This window comes from Ceraceosorus guamensis (genome assembly GCF_003144195.1).
Source record: "Ceraceosorus guamensis strain MCA 4658 unplaced genomic scaffold IE81scaffold_45, whole genome shotgun sequence".
NCBI classification, from domain to species: Eukaryota; Fungi; Basidiomycota; class Exobasidiomycetes; order Ceraceosorales; family Ceraceosoraceae; genus Ceraceosorus; species Ceraceosorus guamensis.
Window position 1 is genome coordinate 41049 of NW_020290040.1, and position 19349 is coordinate 60397.

The window sequence follows — 19349 nt, forward strand, 5'->3', positions numbered from 1 at the left end:
CCCCCCCCCCCCCCCCCCCCCCCCCCCCCCCCCCCCCCCCCCCCCGACGTACCTCGTTGCTCTTGCTGAGATTGATGGCAACCCCGCCAAACTCGCTCAGTATCAGCGGTTGCCCCGAATACTTGTTTTCGCTCCCCACAAATCCAGGTCGGCCAGCTTTGGGCCCCAACACCGTGTCCAAGCTTGCGCACGTCCTTTTCAGTTCGGCATACTCTGCGTAGTCGTGAAAGGTGAACAGGTCGGTGGTGACGTGTTCCCAACCATCATTGTCCGAGATCAGTCTGGAAGGGTCGATGGACTTGATGTGGTGGTACAGTGCGGCGATATGGCTGCGATGCGTCTCAGACGTTTGCAGCTCCGGCACGCCCCAAGACTCGTTGATAGGAGTCCACACTACTACGCTAGGATGGTTGACGTCCCGCCTGATGCTGGCGGTGAATTCTTCCATGAAGCGCAACGAGTAGGTGGAAGAGTAGTCGTAAGCGTTTGCCGCTTCACCCCACACCAGGTAGCCAAGCCGGTCTGCCCAGTAGTGATAGTACTTCAATTAGAATTCATCACGTAAGCCCCAACAATCTTCGCGTGCGAGATGAGACGAAGGTGCTCACGGGATCTTCCACCTTCTGGTGCTTTCGAGCGCCGCTGGCGAATAGACGTCATGATCAGCAAGATTGCGATGCTGGCTAGTCCTGAACCAACACTCACTTCATCCCGATCGACTTCATCTTCTCGATATCCACCTGATAAAGGGTCAGCTTGTCGACCGGTCAGCCGAGTTTTCCTGCTCGAGAGTAACATTACGACGCACCTTGAGGGCTTCAGCCGTCGGTGGAGTCAGACCGCTGTCAGGCCAGTAGCCCTACGCAAGAGGTGAGCACCGTCAGTCAGCCGGCTTCGTGGGACTGGCGCTCCCTGTTGTACGCTCACCTGGTCAAGGTTCTGAGGAAGAGGGAGATCGAAAAGCATGTGATCTCTTCGAGTGAGCAATCCGTACAGATTGCGAGCTCTTCTGCAGTGCTCACCAAAGCCATGAAGTAAGGCTTGTTGTTTAAGCAGAAGCGTCCATCGATCACGCTGACCTTTCGCATTCCAGCATAGGTCCGTATGGTATCCAACACAATCGAATCGTTCTTCCTTTTTAGCCTGAGCGTAACATCGTACAGCGTCGGTGTCTCTGGGCTCCACAAGGCCATGCCATTCGTCCAAGCAAGTCGATGCACCTCGGGCGGAAAGGCCAAAGGTCCGCTCAAACTTGTGCGAGCCTTTTCGGGAGGCGAAGAAGCTGGAATGCGGACGCTGATCACCGCCGAAGCTTCAGATGTGCTCGAGCCGACAGTCACTGTCGAAGCGCTGATGGTCGTGCCTAGCAGCGAAACTTCCACTTCGAGCTGCCCTTCCAAACCTTTGTGCAGACCCAACGTCTCGGCTTGAACGCTCAGAGTGCCCGTGTCGATGTCTGGCACCAGCGTGAAATGCTCGATGCGGGCTCGAGGAACACGTTCCACCCAGACGCTTTGCCAGATACCTGCGGTCGATGAGAAGGAGAGATGCCGTGATGAGTCATGATTTTGGCTGTTGCGAGACAAGGTCTGTTCATTTGGCTGGCTGGCTCACCGGTGGTAGGATGGTAAAAGATGCTTTCTGGTTGAGCGCGCCAGTACTGCTTGCCACGAGGCTGGGTAAGGTCGTGTGGCGCGTCGCGAGCCCTCACTGTGACAGACGCGTGCGTCTTGTTGGCATCTTTGGCAGCTCGAAGCACGTCGGTTATGTCGGCGTGAAAGGGAACATGTCCACCTCGATGCTCCACCACCAACTCTCCCTCCATCCACACTTTCGTCTCGTAGTCCACCGCTCCGAAGTGCAGCAGCACCCTCTCTTCATCCCGTATCGCCTCTTCTACCAAGAGCTCTCGCATAGAAAATTGACGAGCGTACCACACCACTTCGCATGCTCTCTTATCGTTCAGACCCGAAGCTTGGGTCTGATGAGCAAAAGGAACAATGATCTGCTTGTCCAGAGCGGGATGGACAGCACCTTGCGCACCTCCTCTATTCCAGCGCTCATCAATGCCTCGATCCTTCTCGTCAAAGGCAAAGGCCCACGTGCCATTCAAGACTTTGTGAGGGTGATCTGGACGAATCCTGTCTGGTCTAGGGTACTCCGGGCGAGGAATGCCGGCCTTGTCGCTCATTGTACAGAGAGATGAGGGCTTGAGTCGTATGGTTGAGACTTGGATTCGGACGCTGATTGTTCTGCGGACGCTTGGCTGTGTCGCTGTATGCTCCTTGCTTGCATACCAGCTAGATGTTGTGATAGTTTAAAGCCTGGCTGTGCTGCAAGCGTTTCTAGTGCGCGAGATCGTGTTATAGTGTGCGAGGCGACCTGCAACGGCCTCGAGGTGAACAGTCACGAATCACGATCGCGAGTGTGAGTCTTTTGAAGGTCCGAGGTAAGAAGGCCCGCGCTGGCGCGGCGGTGTCATCTACCGCCCTAGCGTATAGCTGCAACCATGCAGGTGGAGGGCGACGCTGTGCGCTTCTCTCTGCTGCAACAGCACAACAATAATTGTGCACCATCACGAATCACGCGTGGAGACGCACGGATCACTATGCGTCACAGTCGCACAAACACGATTGCTGTGATTCGCGCTCTGACAGAGATGGCAACAGCGGCAGCACAGCGGCGCGCGCGCATCGAGGACAATGTGGACACGCGCGGATCTTGATGAATGTGAATTTCGGTGCGAAATTCAATCTCTAAGGAACACTGATGGAGCGCTTGCTAGATCATCTCGCACTTCGACGTCAGCAGACGATTCACACAAGCACAGCGGGCGCAACAGGGGGCGGCAAGGCGCCTTTGCAGCCCAGCCCAGCATGTACGCCAGCTAGGACGACGGCGATTGTAATCTCGCTTGTCGAGTGAGACCACGGGAGAGACAGGTGGCGCCACGCAAATGCTCGTGCTCCCAATCTTGAACGCGTCCAGCTTGATACGTTCGATCTATTACCTTCGAATGCTGTCGGATCGGGTAGCCAGAGAAGTGCGGCAAGGGTCAGGGGAGTGAGGTCTTCAGTACATGTGATGCGAGATCGAGATTCTTATCGTCAAATGCAGAACGGAGAAAGGAAGAGGTGGGCGAGATCGTAGGGATGGTGGGCTAGTATGGCCGCACGACGAAGACCGAAAGACCAAACAAAGGGATGTGCGGGCCAGTTGAGCCAAGGAAGTGTCGAGTATTTGTTCGCTCTTCTTACATGCCGCAATTTCCTGGCCACCCAAAGCACATTCGCGCGAGATTTGATGTCACCGCCGTTTCTAAGCTCTGCCGAAGCGGGGGAAGAGAGGGTTCGCCAAAGATCCTCGCTTAGCCCTTGTGGGTCTTGAAGGCGACCAGACCGCCTAGCGCAATAGCATAGCCGAAAATTTGCAGTCCTGTGATGGTGCTTCCCAAGAAGAAGACGGATGCGAGGATGAGCATGATGTCCTTGACGACGCCAGCCAGGGTGAGGGTGAGACTGCTAGCCGCTCCGATAAGGAAGACGGCGGCAATGTTGAGAGCAAATGCAACACCTGCGTTGGTGACGAGGACAAAAGGTCCGAGCCTAGAAATGTCCAAAAAGGGTGCCAGACCTTCGGTAAAGATCAATAGAGCCGTGTTGATGGCTGCGCAGACTGGCGCAAAGTAGTAGAGAGAGACTAGAGGATCCATCTTGAGACCTTGCAGCAGCACTTGGATCATGACCAATCGAGAACTCTCGAAAGCCACTGCAGCAACTTGATAGATGAAACCCTCCATCGCGAATTCGATCTCTCCGTATGAGGCGATGGCCACGCCGAACGAGATGGATCCGACAATTACGACCAGCATGCCGCTCAGCTGCTTGAGGCCAAAGGCGAACGAGATGAGCAGCACTGCAACAGGTGTAAAGGCCTTTCGTTTGAGAACGAGGGCTCGGCGTCAGTGCAAGCCGATCTGGGCGAGGTGCTTAAGAGGGCGAGAAGAGCTCACCTTGAGCATCTGGATGAAGCTGACACTGAGGGTCAAGTAAGCCATGTTGCTGGTGACCAGACTAGCAGAAAAGAGGGCACCAATGGGCAGAATGTTCTTGTACCATCTGTCGCTCGTCATTTCCACGTTTGCCAATCCGTCCAGCAGATGTGTGAATCGCGCCAGGAGACGAGTTCCCACAGTCGCAAACGCCATGTGGAAGGTAGTCAGGAAGACGGGGTAGGGAAAGTTGAGTCCTGCCTTGGTGTCCAAAACATACTACAGAGGAAAAGCGGTGATGCTGGAAGTCAGCCTGCAATTCTTGGCAGCATCGACTTTTCAAAGGGGCGCTACTCGGCATGGACCTGTAAACTTGCCAAACACTTCCGAGGAGCAGTTGCTCTTCAAGCATGCCCTAGCTTCACGCGAGGAGCTCGATACAAAGGCTGAGGGCGCCGCTCAGCATACGCCTCGCTCGCGGGGTCACCTAAGCGATTGCGGCGAGACAAGCTTAGGTCACCACAACTGGCTTGCAGGCCGGAACTGCAGCCAGCTCGAAACTGCCGATTCTAGGCCCCCTCAACTTATTTCTGCTTCCGCTTCTGTGAGTCTCTGATCCGCGTTACATCGAGCCGACCTATACTTGGAAACACCAAAACGGCTTCCGATACTCGTTGTAGCAGCAGCGGCACGACTGATACGCGGCAGCTCACCTTGTTGTACACTGCGGAAGATGGCGAAGCGAAGCTAAAATCGTCAGACGAGCGTGGCTTGCATTACCCTTCCTTCTGCCCTCGGTCTTGACTCACCGATCACACTGCTAGACAGAGCGATCCACAGACCAATGATCGCAACCGGGTGAATCTTCTTTTCTTGTTTAGCAGCTCCTCCGGGTAAGATTCCTCCACTGGAAGGATTGGGAGGACCTGAAACGCCCATACCGCTCGCGCCCGGTGTTCCGACTGAAGGCCTCAAACCGCCGTGTCCGTTGATCGGATCGTGCTTCTCGTCCCCAAGGGGAAGGGTCATGTGTTCCTTCGACATGATGAGCGGCGCTAAGGGTCGACGCGCGATAGCTTGCAGTGGTGGATGATCAGCTCAGACAGGCAAGATGAAGACAAAGAAGAGAGGCGATGCTTGAATGGCTGCAGCGTGGGGTTAGTGGTGGTGGTGGTAATGGTGGTGACGATGACACGCGGGTGTGGATGCGTGTAAGTTCGATTTTGGTCCAGATATAGAGGGGCAGGAAGAAGGGTTTGTGAGTACACGACTACCACAGCAGAACCTCCATTCGCGACTCTTGACTAGCATATATAGCACTAGCTGCTTGCCTGCCTTGCCCATGCAGGGAACCCATACTCGCGACTTTGACCGAGTTACAGCGCAGAGTAGGAATTTCCGGCAAAATTCACAGACCACACCTGCATGCATGCATCAGCCAGCATCCAGCAAAAGCAAGTATAGTAGTACAGGGTAGTCACAGAGTAGCTACCTACACACACAGCTCGCTTACCCTGTATATAGCTGCATGCTGCCGAGGTCAGACAGAGCAGGCCCCCTCGCGCGGCTCCAAAATCTTGAATCGTATCCGGGAGTTTTGGCTGCGCAGATGCATGCCCGTGCGCGTGCGCTTGATTCAAGATTGTGCTGAATCGAGAATAGAAAGGCAGCATCAGCGGTAGGACTATGCTTAGGCTCGCATGCATGCAGCGCGTCGACCCGCCTGTATATAGCGCAGCAGAATTCGACACGCCCCATGCATGCATGCGCCATCAAGTTCGGGCACACTCGCGAGTCTCAACATTCGTGATTCTCGCGCAATGAGAGTCTCAGCTGATTTGAAAATGGCTTGTTGAAACGCGTGTTCAGTAGTGCTAAAGCGGCAAAGCCATCAAGAATAATACGCAATCAGGTGAATCTTGGGGGTCTAAGCCGCGTCGGTCAGAGAAAATGATTTGCAATTTCGCACGCATCTCGCGCGTACAAAAGTCCAGAAAGTGTTTCAAATTCAAGGTCTCAGCTCGGTGCTGATGGGCCAGCTGCTGCTGGAGACATGCTGCATGGCCGTCATAGGCCGCGCGCATTCACGATTGCCTCGGGAAAATACACTTCGCTGCTTCCGAAAGTGTCCGCTGTTGCTGCTGTGCTCTTCCGACAAAGCGCGCGTGGTGTATGATTCGGAGACGCAAAAGAGGAAACGCAGTTGCGTGCGTGCGTGCGTGCGTGCGTGCGTGCATCCTGCATCGCGTTCTGTCCACAAGAATGACGCTAATCGGTCAATCCGCCACAACCCTTTATTTATGATCACCTCGACCTTGACTCCTCGAATAGAAACACTCGCGACACAGCCTGCTGGGAGTCAGTGAGTGTGAGTGCGAGGAGCACAAGGGCGGAACAAGGGCAAAGGCCTTTGCTGAGTGGCCGCGACGAGAGGATACCTCTCAGAGTCAAAGTGAGCATAAAGCTCAAATGTCGAACGTCGAATCGTGAATGGATGGCATAGCAAAGAACTTTCTCGACCTAGCTGAACGATAGCGAAATCGAAATGCAGCCAGCAGCATGATAGAAGGATTCATGATTCCTTTGATGATACAGCCATTCGACGACGGATGTCCATACACACACATGTACCTTTAGCGATAAAGCGCATGCTGGTCGTGCATCAATTGAGCAATCAAGTCAGGGTCTGATTTGGTTTCGGACACGTGCCCTTCTTTACTGGTCTCATGGCCTGTGTGTACGCTGCGACTCAAGACTTGATATTCTTTCCTTCGGCGTTGTGACTTCGAGGGGGCACTCGTTCGCTCGCATGCCCGTGCGCAGGCTCTCAATCTACATCGCAAGTCAAGAAAGATGATCGAGGCCAGACGGCATATGCGCTAGCTGGTGTCCTTTGTCGATTCACGATTCGCAACTTGCTGCAAGTCCGCGGCAGCCCCCGCCCAAAAGTGTCCGCGCGGGCGGGAACTTATCGCGCACCTCTTTCTCATCCAAGCGGTGCTTCACAACGCAATCAATCAAGCGAATCCTTATCGTCGCTCAAGCCCGCGGCACTGACCGGAGACGGCCAAGTTGGAGCAGTGTCAGACCGATGATGCCCAGCACGCAGAAGGAGCAGTGAACAATCATGGACCCCCCCCCCCCCCCCCCCCCCCCCCCCCCCTCCTTTCACCACTTTCCCTCTCGCTTTCACAATCAGAAGCGAGAGTGACAGGGCTTGGACTCTGAGCTCGATTCGGCGCCAAGTCCAATCTACTATTCACGATTTGGCTTTCAGCAACCTGCGACGCTCACAACAGGCGCTGCTCAGCTGCACTCAAGGCCGTGTTGCACCTCTGTCCGCAGGGCGCAATTCTCTCTTATCGCTGCTTCGAATCCGCTCGTCTAAAGTGCTGCAACCATCGGCGATGTCGTTCGTTCTGGGTTGAGTCATTTGGGAAGCGCGCCTGACAATCACGCTTGCCAGACCAAGACGACGCAGTCGGATGTCATGTCCGTACTTGTATCAAGATTTCAGATGGAAGGCGCAGTATCGCGATGGGATTTGTGGTAGGCCACGTTCAGCTTACTCGCACCAAATCATTCGCGCGAAGGCTCGAGTATACAGAATGTCTGCTGTGCAAACGTCGCGCTCATCCCGTCGACATGTCTACATCTTCTCCTCCTTTCGAATCTTTCGTTAAGGCCTTTGACTCATCCTCTGCACCAGCAGCGCCAGTATCAGCTTGACCAGTCTCTGTCTGCCGCTCTCCTTTCTCCTTCGGCGACGCATCTTCATCGCCCTTCTGAGCTTGCGCCTGACTGTCCACTTCGATCTCAGCTCCCTGTTTTCCATCCGCCTTCTTGTCGCCTTCATCCGCAGTTGCGGTTGTAGACGCTGGTGTCGCACTCTTCTCAGGCTCCGGCGAGCTTTTAGGAACTTGCGGAACGTAGACCGGAACGGGTTCATTGGTGTCTTGTGCCTCGTCCGCGGTGCTTTTCCCTACTTTCTGCTCATCGACCAGGCGCATGAGCGTGGTAATGTCATCGACGCGTATAGTGGACGTTAGCAGGTCGAGGTGCTGTCTGCTTGCCAGTCGCAGAGCTTTCCAAGCCAATGTTCTCCTCTTGTCCTCGATGGAACTCAGCAACGCATCTTTGCCCTCTATAGCCACCCTTGCCGTTTCCTCTTTCGACAGCTTGTCCACCTTTCCCCTCTCCTCGGCATTCTTTGGCAGAAGCGCTGACGGATCAGGCAGATCTTGTGGCGCTTCTCCCCATCCTAGCTGTTTTCTCCTCTTACTAGCATTGGCTTCTTGAGCCCGGACAAGCTTGGCATAGCCTTGCAACGTAGGTATGCGCAGCGGCATTTCCAGGTCGCCGAGTCCGTCATCCTCAACTTGCTCGCCATCAATGTCGCGTGTGCTTGGCTTTGGAGGTTCTAGCCCTTCCTCCCACAGATGGCTAAGCGCAGCGGTCCCGATCGAATGAGGATAGCTTGAAAGAGACTTGAGGAGGGGTTGGGAAGCTTTGGCGTACTCGATGATCTTTTCTGTACTCAAGGGAGCCAAGTCGATGGGCGGACAATTGTCTGCCTTCCACAGTACCCATCGAGACTCTCGCTTGAGCGTCTGAAGTACCGAATCGGAAAAGGTCTTGCCTTCAGGTGGAATCGCTTTGAGCTGAGCGATGATTTCTCGCCAGCAGCTCCTGATCCACCCGTCCTATCAAGTTGGCAGAAACTTTGATCAGCGACTGCAGAGAGTGATGGACTTTCACTTAACAGTCTCCAGGCACTCACATCCGCATCATCCAGCACAAACGTGATGGTCTGCAGCTGTTTGTTCTTCCAATCTTTCCACTTTTCCCTTTGTGTAGGCGTGAAAGAGAGCAGATATTGAAAGAGAATGAGCCACTGAACCAGCACGTGTCTTCTGAAGTTGGGATCTTTCAGCTTCAAGAGGCCCGGCATCTAGGTCAGCAATCCGAGCATCAGCGACGCGAACAGACGAGTTGCCCACCCACTTCGTATTCCAGCAAATTCCTGCCAGTAAGATACTTTGGAAAGAAGTTCTTGCGAGTCTCAGGCAATGCTGGTGGAATCCCATCTTCGTCTGTCTGCATGGCATCTCCATCCTGTTGCTCCTTAGCATTCTCGCTTCTCTGCAGGCCAAAGTCCGCTCCAGCTTCAATCCTCCCATCCTTCAAATTCGTTCCGCCTAAAGAGCGTTTCGCATTCTCTTCCTCTTCTTTTCTTCTCGCAGCGTTTCTTGCCGCCTCGCTCTCGCTTCCCTTCGCACCAGCAAGTATCTTTTCCCGCTTGGCAGCCGCAGCAAACACTTTGAGCGTCAATTTCGTCGCTATCCTCAAGCCGGACATGGGGCCTTTGGATCCGTCCGGTGCAGGATCTTCTGCACCTTCGGGTACCGGAAATTGGAGACGGCTATCGGCGTCGAAGAGCAAAGAAGGATTGCTGAAGATGCTTTGCAACGACCAAAAAGTCGAGTAAAATTCTGGTGACGAACAGATTGCGGAGAGACCTTCGGTCGTGTTGAGATCCATCGAGGCTATCGAGGCTATAGAGGACTCCGCTTTAATTGCACCTTGCGCTTCCTCCGCCTTTGCTTCTACGCCATCATCTTCACCTTGCATATCTTCCTTCTCATCTTGAGCCTTTCCCTCCTTGATCTGCGCCGGTAAAGGCTCAATTAGCGTCTTGTTGTCCGTGTTGAAATCGCCGCGCAAGTTCACTCCGCTCCTCTCCCCTAGAGGAAATACAGCTGACAATGTGCTCAAGACTCTTCCAGCAAAGATGGTCTGCTCTCTCGAAGGCTTAGCAAGCCTTCTCAAGAGATCATTGCACAATCTAAGCAGTGTCAAGCCTTTGCCTTTGGAAGGTGACAATCCCACTGTCAATTGATCCAGACGCGACTCCATGTATGAGAAGAGTAAGGAGCAGCTCTTGATGGGCAGCGCTTCAAATGCTTCTTCGAGGATTTGAAGAGGGAGGGAAGCGTCCACAAGGTCTTTTGGGGACCCCACCAAATCGCAAAGTATCAGCGTCGCCATCAAGCTTTTTAGGCCTGTAAGCCCGACAACGCCGTCTTGTGGTTGACTCACCCGCATCTACAAAGGCAAGCACCACGTCCAGTCTATCCGAAAGAGCTCTGGCTGAATCTGACGAAAGCTCCACTGGCCCCTTCACAGAAGCCATCCAGCACGTCATGGATGGCGCATCAGCATTCTACTCGTGATGCGCATAATGCGCATGTCCCTAGCGAGCTCCCTGCTCACCTGATCGCTGTGCACCACCCTTGATCTCTTTTTCGGTCTTTCCTGGTCCAGCTCTTGCTTTTGCAGAGTAGATTGATTGGCGGGCACCTGGTCTAGCACCTCTGTTCTCAGCAAAGCTCCCACGTTCTCTTTCAAGCTCAATCGCAACCTCTCTCCTCCACTGATTGCCGACGTCTTCTTTGCTTTGGTATCGGAGGCGGTCCCGGCATCTTCGACGACTTGCTCCTCAGGAGGTAGAATGCCTCGGATGCGCGTTGCTAGATCTGAGACGATCGGAGCGAGGAGTGACTTGGCAGTGCGAGAGCTCGGTATCGATGCTGGTGAGTTGCTGGAGCTTGCGCTTGGTGTGGATGTCGAGGTGGATGTCGGTGCGGACGAGGAAACAGAGGCGGCCGAAAGTTGCTGTACCAAGCCGACGAGGGAAGAAGCGACCAGCTGGCTGATCTGTCGCGCTTGCATCATTCCTTCCGCGCTCGACACTTGCGCACCCAAGCCAGCCCCTTGTGATGTCGACATGGTATGATGGCGACACCGACCAAAGGTTTCCGAGCGTGCCAATGGTCGAAGCAGCGCAGCAGATCGGCGCTGCCAAAGCTTCTCAAAATCGACACCGTGCCGCCGTCCTAATTGAGCTCGCGGCGGTCAGTCTGGTAGGTGAGCACAGGAGGAAGAGGGGAGAGACGGTGGTAATGTTGACCTCCTCTTTGGCAGACGAAGGTGCTGCATGGCGGATTCCTGAATGACTTGACGCGAGGACGGATTCATAGTATCGAAGGTCACGTGACACGCCCACTCGCAAGACTCAAGACTAACAATCAAAATCATTCACGATTGAATAATTCATCAGATTTCACTGAAGTCTTTTGAGTCTCATCAGGCCGCCGGGAGAAACGCTTCTTGTCGACATCAGCTCGCGGAAGGGTTCAGGCCGGAACTGACTGTCATCAGGCCGTCAGCAGCTCCTCCTCCGCACCAAGCTCTTACGAGTGATCTATAACTGCTACTGACAAATGCTGCTGAGTGACACGTCCAATGTCATGGATGTAGATAGATGCGCGAAGGCAATCGTCGTTGATACAAATACAACACACGACGTGGCTTGACTCAAGACTCGAATTGGACAGCTTGACAGCCACCGAGATGAGTGCATATAGGCGACTAGAGAGGTAGGCGAACGAGGTGGTTTTGTGTGCGCAACGAGAAACTCGCCTACGCAAGCGCACTCAAGACTCCTCATCTCTTGCCAAACCCAGCAAATCCCATCTGGTTCATCATTTCCTCATCCCCGCCTCCACTCAAGCCCTTTTCCTCTTTCTCCATCCTCTTCTTCAACTCCTTCTTCTTGACCCGCCTTGCCTCTTTCTCCATCCTCTGCTGCTTCGCAATCGCTTCTATCCTCGCCTCGAAATCGTACGTCGTGCCCTTTGCTGCTCCACCCGCTGCCTCCCTCTCGGCTCGGATGAGCATGATGCGTGCTCTCACTTGAGCCACGCTGGATCGAGCTACTTGGGTCGTCTGACCAATCCTGCGCAAATCTGTCTCGTCGCGTGGAGCAGCAGAGCGAGCCAGCAAGCACCAAAGCGCATGTAAGCAGTCCGATCAGCTCCTCAACTCCACCATGCATGCTTGGATGGATAGCTTTACTTACGCATACGTCCGTTGATGTGGTCCAAGTATCCTATACTGTCTTTGCACGTCCTCTTGCACACATCGCAGTAGTACCCAGGTCCACCCCTTCTTCCATCCCCAAGCACATCCACCATCTGACTCTTTCCCACATCCTTGTCCAACTCCAACGCCTCTTTTCGCGCCTGTAACAGTTCCGTAGGTTTGGGCAAGTCCTCTTTACGCTTGAACGTGGGCTTCTTGCCTGTGCGAGAGTGCGCGACCAGATCAAGCGTCGCACGGCGAGGGAAAGGGTCAGGGAAAGATGAGGATAAAGAGGCGACAAGACTGGACTCACCCTGCTGTATCCTCTGTTCATTCTCTTTAGCCCTCTCACGATCTTCTTCATCCCTAGCCTTGGCCCTATTCTCAAACTCCTCCTTGTCCCAGCGTCTCCTACTAGGTCCTACACCAGACCCTCCAGCAGCCGTGCCGCTCGCGATGCCCGACATGACTAACAGCAAGCTCACGACGCTATTCGCTTGTTGGATGGCCTCTAGCAGACGGACGCGCTCGAGTGGACTCAGAATGCGTGGGCGTGCTTGAATGCGCTCGTGGCAGAGTGTACTCCAGTTAGCCTGGTCTTGCGCCGCGAGGTTGAAGGGTGAAAAGGTTCTTGGGAAAGCCAAGCTACGATTGAGCAGATGGAATCTGATCGACTGAGAGGGCTGGCACTGACATTTGAGTGATCAGTGTACGGTGCGTGTGTGAGCAGTCAGAGTCTTGAGTCTTGAGTCTCTTGATCGTCTTGGCCTTGAATTTCGACTCTTGTGTGGGGATGAGCCTGTTGTGTATGTGCAGTAAGAGGGTCGTGAGTCACGAGCGTAAGGCAAGTCCGTGTCACGTGACATATATTCCTCAAAATAATTTTGGTATTGTGAATTTCTTGACTTGATTCGTGATTTTGACTGCAACTCGTCAATTGGAGACTCTTTCTGTGATTTAGGGATCGAAGCGACATACGAGCCATTCACCACCCACCGCTCGCCAACGGAGCCAAGGTTGGATGCCACTTGAGAACATTCCAGCGCAGCTTCTCACGTTTGGTCTTCGTTGCCTCCGACTTATCATCACTCATCGTGGAAGTCTAAGTCTTTCACGAAGCCGAGAAGATCACTTGAAACGAGCATGTCGACGCTTGCTAGGCCACTGGATGCACCTTCGACATCTCGAGTGGGTGCTGCAAATGCAACAGCGGCAGCTCTTGCGGCAAAGCGTGCTCAGCAAAGCGCTTCATTGGCAGTACCTCACAATGAAAATGCGGGGCATCAAAGCTCGGGGATGAAAGGTGCGCCCTCGAAGGCTAGGACCGAAGCTAGCATCACCTCCTTTACGCAGCTGGGTCTATCCGCGCGCCTAGAGCGAGCTCTATCTGCCTTGCGCATCACCGTGCCGACGCCTATTCAAGCCTCAGCTTTACCTTCTATCTTTTCCTCCTCGGACATCATAGCCGGTTCCCCCACCGGTTCCGGCAAGACCCTCGCATTCGCACTTCCCATTCTCTCTTCGCTCGAGAAAGATCTGATAGCAGGTGCAGCAGTCATCCTAACGCCCACTCGAGAATTGGCTCAACAGCTCTACGAACAGATCGTCGCTGTCGCGACGGGCGCTGCGCTGGGTGTCAATGTGGCCCTTGTGCTGGGCGGTCAGGATATGATGAGACAGGCTCAGCTGCTCAATCAGAGACCTAACATCGTCGTCGCCACCCCCGGAAGATTGGCTGACTTGCTTGGCAATGCAGATCACCAAGCTCTTAGCAGGTGCAAATACGTCGTGAGTAAAGGCAGCGCGATAGGTATCGCTCCTTGTTCTTCAGCCACGTTGATGCCTGCGATGCGTCCGCCTTCGCTGCCTTGCTTCACAGGTGCTAGACGAAGCAGATAGACTTCTCACGCCCACATTCAGCGACGCGCTCTCCACAATCTTTTCCGCTCTTCCGCCCTCGTCTATGCGTCAGACGCTGCTGTTCTCAGCAACGCTGACCCCAGCCATCGAAGCGCTAGCTACAAAGCCTCGTTCAGCAGAAGAGAGGCCAGTTCGGGTATGCAGGATAGAAGGCCCAACCAGCACGCCTCCTCAGCTGGTGCAAAAGTACATCTTTGTACCTAGTCACGTGAGGGAACCATACCTCTATCACTTGTTGCTCAATGCGCCTTGTCCTAGTCGATCGAAAGGCGACGGTCGATCAAAATGGGAGGAAGAAGAAGCAAGTGGTATGGGCGAAGAGGACGAGGATGATTTGGAGAGCAAGGTGGTTCCTACAATCATCTTCGTCTCTCGCTGCCGAACCGCAGCTCTTCTTTGTCGCATGTTGGAAGAGCTTGGCATTCCGAGCACGACGTTGCATTCACATCTGCTCCAATCCGATCGGACAGCCAATCTGCAATCTTTTCGAGCTCGCAAGATTCCCATACTCATCACGACGGATGTGGGCTCGCGAGGATTGGACGTGCCAGAGGTGGAGTTGGTGGTGAATTGGGATCTGCCTAGAGATTGGAGAGATTACGTGCATAGGGTCGGTAGGACGGCTAGAGCTGGACGAGAAGGAAGCGCAGTGAGCTTTGTAGGAGAGAGGGACGTGGAGCTGCTCAAGGGCATAGAACAAAACATCCGTGAGTCAGCTCGCTGCGTTTCCCCGAAAGCAGTCATGAAACCGAGGCGGCCTCTTTTCGACACATGCGCGCATCTTGACGGATCCCTGGCTGACTGATCGATGTGCATGCTCTTCTTATTTGCAGACGTCGAAATGACGGAGCACTCCATGCCGGAGGAAAAGGTGCTCGAGAGGCTCAATGCAGTGTCCACGGCCAAGCGGATCGCCAATCTGGTAAGTTTCCTGCATCTTGTCGCGTTGCATCCTCCTCTCCCAGCTTGCTCGCAATGTAATCTCATCAATGTTTGCATTTCCGCTCACATTCAACTTCGCGCAATTCTCCTTTTCCTCCTGGTTCGAAAGGAGCTGCACGATACCAAATTTGGAGCTAGACAGGAACACAACAAGAAGAAGGCGGCAGAGAGGGTAAAGATTGAAGAAAAGGGTCGCAGACGCAAAAAGTCAAAAGCGCCGAAAAGCGCTTCTTGAGAGGTGTCGAGCGTAGTCTAGTGCTCGCGCCCAACCAGCCAAATTTGAACCTCATCACTTGCCGAAAAGCCCTGCTTGTATACCAGCTCGCGCACCAGTCACGAGAGCAGCACGCGAATGTCGAGGGAATCGAGTGCCTAGTTGCAATGTGATTGTGTTGTAGCATCTCCAAATGCTAACGAGCTCGGAGCTAATGAGATGAAGTATCATTTACAATCTGACGATGCTATGAGGAAAGGTATGATGAATCAGGGTTGCTACGTTCTAGAAGCGTCATGCAGGTACCATGCACAAGCATCAGGTGTCTCGTTGGGAAAAGAAAATGCTCGGGGACACCGGTTGGCAGTGCGAGTAAGACCACCGAGGGTTTTCTCAGACGCACTGGTGATACGTCGACGAGCGCGGAAGGGGGAGCCGCTCACAGCTCAGAGGCATCGCGTCGCGACATGTCTCGATGTTCCTGCAGGGCGTGAGGGGACGCCAGATCAGCACCTACGCTCCATCATACCAGGCCAACGCTTTGCACATCTCACCTCGGCAAGCATAGCTTCGAGCGCATCGGACGTGTCTTGCTGCTCTCTGCTACCGCGATCCCCAGCTTGGGGCAGGCCGAGAGGTCTGGGCGGACTGGCTCGACCTCTCGTAGCAGGACCTCCTCCCACAGCATCAGTGACCGATCGACGCTGAGCCTCTGCAATCTGCGCCGCTTCGCGTGCTCTCTCATCTACCGCCGTTCCTTCTTGCGCCCTTCTGCGTCTGCGACGACGAGGTAGCGTGATGAATTTCGGAAGCACTCGACTGTCCAGGTCCAGGGCGACGTTGGTCGAGGCTGCGTGTTGAAGCGGGCGGCGTCCGTCAGAAGTCGATGCTCCAATGCGCATGTGTCTCGCAGACACTCACCTTGGAAAGCTTCGATCCACTCCACGACGTGCCGGTCGTTGCGCGTCTGGAGGAGGAACTGTTCGCCCTCTACGCGTACACGCACCACGTGTCGTCGCTTGAGATAGTCCGCTGCCAAGCCGCTCTCGGCGTTCTGCAGCGTATAATTGCGCACAGCGTTATGCTTGCTCAGATCACTAGCGCTGGCACTCGCGCTGCTGATCGCGTGTTGGCTGCCAAAAGGTCGATTATTGATCACGAGTTCGACGGCGTGGTTCAAGCCGCTGGTGCCATGTACGCCACTGGTGCTGCGCTCATTCATAACGCTGCTCGTCCCATTGCTGGAGCGCTTCTCGTCTCCATTTGGAGCTGGACTGCCATTCTGCCCCGCTGCGGGGGCAACTTCGTTCATGGGCTCCTTGTGCACGTGAGCGCCGTCCATCTCACCCCAAGCACCCTTGCTTGCGTAACCCGCTGCAGAGAGATCGGTCTTGAAGAGCTTCAGACTAGTACCGTGCAGCACAAAATAGTAGCGCCTCCAGCTTCGATCCTTTGCCTGAACGCCGGGAGCTGAAAACTCCATCTTGCGCGGCAAGTAACCTTCGATGTGTACGCCACAAAAGTAAGAGGGGAGGCTCTCCTTGCCCTCCTCTTCGCGCGGCATGATGAGCTGCTTTCCTTCCGGTCTTTCGTGGATGATCGAGTAAGGTGGAGGTTCCTTACCGACCTCGAACATTGATTGCCGTCGGCGCATGCCTTGAGCGTCCGGCGCGTCCTTGCCTGGGAAGGGTGGAGGAGCCAGCGTGGCGCCGCCCTGTTGGGACGGGGAAGGAGAAGCTCGACCAGTGAAAAGACCGGGCGATGCAGGGAAGCTGGGCGGTGGCGTAGGTCTAATCGCCTCACGCCTCGAGCTCGCACTCAGATCCACAAGTGACTGGGACTTTTGAGAGTACAGGCCGGGACGCGAAGCACCTGTAGCACTCGCAGAAGGGCCGACAGAGGCGAATGCATTAGCCCTAGGACTTGTGGGCGTTCCAGCGTTGCGAGAAGCTGGAGATGCTTCACGACTTGCGTCCGGCTTTTTGGCCAGGCCGGCAGGGATGCTCAGCGATGCAGAGCTTCCAGAGGAAGTAACGGGTCTACGGAAAGAGCTGCCTCGAATGGAAGCCGGTTGACCATCCGCTCCCGTGCGCGAAGCTGGGGCACCAGTTCCCAATGCGATCGTATTCGTCGGATGCGAGGGCTGGTGCCCAGTTGATGGCTGTCTGGCCCGGGGAGTAGACGAAAGAGGATAACGTTGTCCAGGCGACTGGTCTCTGGGCTTTGGAGTGGAAGATTGAGGATTTGATGGGCCATTCGCAGGGTGTGCAGGGTCCTTGGCACGGGGTGTAGACGAGAGAGGATGCGGCGCGCCGTTCACCGGTGGCAAAGCTGATGTGTCGCGACTAGGTGTCCCGACAACGGCGCTCTGGCCAGACCTGGTGGTGCGCACGCTCGCACTGGATGGTGCCCTAGATCTTGAAATTATGGAAGGAGAAGGCGGCGGTACGTCGGAGCCTGTTGGTGGTCGAGCACCCGTGGCAAGGCGAGGCTGAGCAGGGCGTTGCGAAAAGTATGAATCGTTGGTGGTAACGACATTCAAGGCTCTCGCGAGCGGCGTCGAGCTGACTGGCGTGCGGCCCGTTAGGGTGCGGGGAGTCTCGAGGGGTGAGAATTCGGCGAAACGCGTCCAGTTCTGACGATTCGAGGTGTCGACGCTTTGCGCGTCCCTCGAGATCGAGTTGGCGAGAGACTGGTCAAACCTCTGAGCGGGAGGCAGAGCTATACCAGCGGGAGGTGAAACCCGAGCGAGCGTAGCGGCGGTTACGGGCATAGACCCAGGCATCGTCGGCGAAGGCGAACGCTCATGATCTGATTCATCTTCCGCATCCGTCTCGGATTCTGCCTCTTCAGTCTCTTCCGCCTCCGACCCACTGGGCGCATGATCATCCTCAGAGTCATCTTCGCTGTCGTCACCAGCATCCCCGCCTTCCTGGCTTTGTCTTCGTCCATCGTCGTCGTTGCCATCGCCCCCAGCACCACCATCTGGTGGCGCGCTGCCATTTCCAGATCCATTTGGCTGGGTGTTGCGATTAAGTCGCATCGAGTCGAGCCGAGGAAGATGAGACAATCGTCCGCGACCAGCGGGCTGCCGGGCAGGTGTGCTCGCAGTAGGAGATTCACCACTTGCAGCTCTGTAGGTCGCTCCCTGCGCAGTGACCTCACCTTCCCTCGACGAGGCATTAGAATCCTGGCCAGATCGAGCATCGAGCGCAGCTTGCTCCTGATCGACGCCGAGCGCTGTAGGCCTTTGCTGGTGAAGCGCGCTTTGCTCGTCCGCCACGCTCAGCGCCGAGCCAAGTGGCTGTCTGCTGTCGACCGCTACCTTATCAAAGATGCCCACACGGCTCGGTTCAGCGCTGATCATCCGACCGCCATCTGAGCCGGACCGAGCGCATGGTGGTGCTGCGGCATGAGTGGAAGCCGAGGTGTGGTCCGTGCTACCCGACAAGGCAGAAGCTCTATCAGAGGGAGACGTAGCAGGTGAAGCGACAGGTGCAGGCATTCCGGTGATCATGCCAGAGCGCCCGTCGCGACCGCTTGATGGCGCAAGTGACGGCCTCCTTTCTCCTAGTGGCCCTTCATCCTCTCGCTGCATTCTTGTATGCGCATGCATGGGGGGCGTCACAAAATTCGATTGTGCAGACACATTCCTAGTGCGTGCTGGCATCCCGAACGCGGTAGAGAAGACTCGTGTAGCCTCCTCTGTCTGCTCTAGAGTGGGTGAAGCCTGTCCCGACGAATCACCCAAAGCGAAGGGAGGATGAAAGGCGGACTGGGGTTCCGTGTATCTAGGTGACGAAGAGCCGCTTGAGCGTGCCGATTGCCCATTCTTGGCCATGCTGCCTTTCTTGCGAAAAATGCCCTTAACAGAGGCCACGCTTGCTCTTCTGGGTGTACTGCTGCATGGCCCTCCCTCGGCGTCGCTACCGTCTTCCAGTGCTGTCTGAAGGTTGTCGCGCGACCGACCGAACCAAGAAGCGGCGCTCCCGCGGCGTGGAGCGGCCGTCGAGACCTCGCTGGAAGTACGCCTATCGAAGCTGCGCAAGAAGGAGAAACTAGACCTCGAGCGCGATGCGTGAGGCGAGTTGCGAGACGCGACGGTCTGATCCGATGCGTGATAGTCTGTAGGAGAGCTCAAGCGTTCCGTTTCGGCTTCGTCACCATCCAGATCCGAGGGGTCGATCTGTGCAGCGCCTGGCGTGTGCAAAAGCTCCGGTGATCCCACGGCGGCACTCGTTGGCAGCCTGCCCGGCACCGAATTGACAACGGCCACGTTCGATTTGACGTGCGCGTCTCCTCGCAAAGCGCTGCTGCCCAGTGCAGGCTTCAGGGACGCATAATTTGGCGCCACATGTA

The 19349-nt window shown here is 55.3% G+C and overlaps 6 protein-coding genes across 6 annotated transcripts in view; 1 reads left to right on the forward strand and 5 right to left on the reverse strand.

The window, feature by feature from the left end:
• The window catches only part of IE81DRAFT_324673 (glycoside hydrolase), a 4530-nt gene extending 2046 nt beyond the window's left edge, over positions 1-2484 (reverse strand). Inside the window, exons 1-7 of the mRNA XM_025514300.1 lie at positions 1615-2484; positions 1023-1525; positions 928-939; positions 809-859; positions 706-740; positions 609-642; positions 53-541 (exon numbers count right to left, since the gene is read on the reverse strand). Coding sequence (XP_025368450.1) covers positions 53-541; positions 609-642; positions 706-740; positions 809-859; positions 928-939; positions 1023-1525; positions 1615-2191 — 1701 coding nt within the window. The 5' untranslated portion in view covers positions 2192-2484. The remainder of the gene's footprint in view (positions 1-52; positions 542-608; positions 643-705; positions 741-808; positions 860-927; positions 940-1022; positions 1526-1614) is intronic.
• Positions 2485-3367: 883 nt separating this feature from the next.
• On the reverse strand, positions 3368-5035 carry IE81DRAFT_348445 (TPT-domain-containing protein; the record flags this gene model as incomplete). Its single annotated transcript, XM_025516259.1, has 4 exons — positions 3368-3934; positions 4013-4270; positions 4705-4715; positions 4801-5035. The coding sequence occupies 4 exons, from the start codon at positions 5033-5035 to the stop codon at positions 3368-3370; spliced, it is 1071 nt and encodes a 356-aa protein (XP_025368451.1).
• A 2448-nt stretch (positions 5036-7483) lies between these two features.
• IE81DRAFT_315317 (hypothetical protein) lies at positions 7484-10948 on the reverse strand. The gene is made up of 5 exons (XM_025512526.1): positions 10265-10948; positions 10091-10169; positions 8996-9996; positions 8772-8924; positions 7484-8694 (listed from the first exon to the last, which is right to left on the reverse strand). Exons 1-5 carry the CDS (start codon positions 10778-10780, stop codon positions 7624-7626), a joined length of 2820 nt encoding a protein of 939 aa, XP_025368452.1. The 5' UTR covers positions 10781-10948; the 3' UTR covers positions 7484-7623.
• Positions 10949-11288: 340 nt separating this feature from the next.
• IE81DRAFT_303816 (hypothetical protein) lies at positions 11289-12678 on the reverse strand. The gene is made up of 3 exons (XM_025512284.1): positions 12228-12678; positions 11913-12134; positions 11289-11799 (listed from the first exon to the last, which is right to left on the reverse strand). Exons 1-3 carry the CDS (start codon positions 12379-12381, stop codon positions 11498-11500), a joined length of 678 nt encoding a protein of 225 aa, XP_025368453.1. The 5' UTR covers positions 12382-12678; the 3' UTR covers positions 11289-11497.
• A 532-nt stretch (positions 12679-13210) lies between these two features.
• IE81DRAFT_291995 (DEAD-domain-containing protein) lies at positions 13211-15011 on the forward strand (the record flags this gene model as incomplete). Its single annotated transcript, XM_025511932.1, has 4 exons — positions 13211-13702; positions 13794-14541; positions 14668-14756; positions 14886-15011. 4 exons carry the CDS (start codon positions 13211-13213, stop codon positions 15009-15011), a joined length of 1455 nt encoding a protein of 484 aa, XP_025368454.1.
• A 749-nt stretch (positions 15012-15760) lies between these two features.
• On the reverse strand, positions 15761-16077 carry IE81DRAFT_282229 (hypothetical protein; the record flags this gene model as incomplete). The annotated part of the gene is made up of 2 exons (XM_025511529.1): positions 15761-15840; positions 15912-16077. Coding segments are annotated over 2 exons (246 nt in total), but the record flags the coding sequence as incomplete, so codon positions are not given.
• Between the last annotated feature and the right edge of the window lie 3272 nt (positions 16078-19349).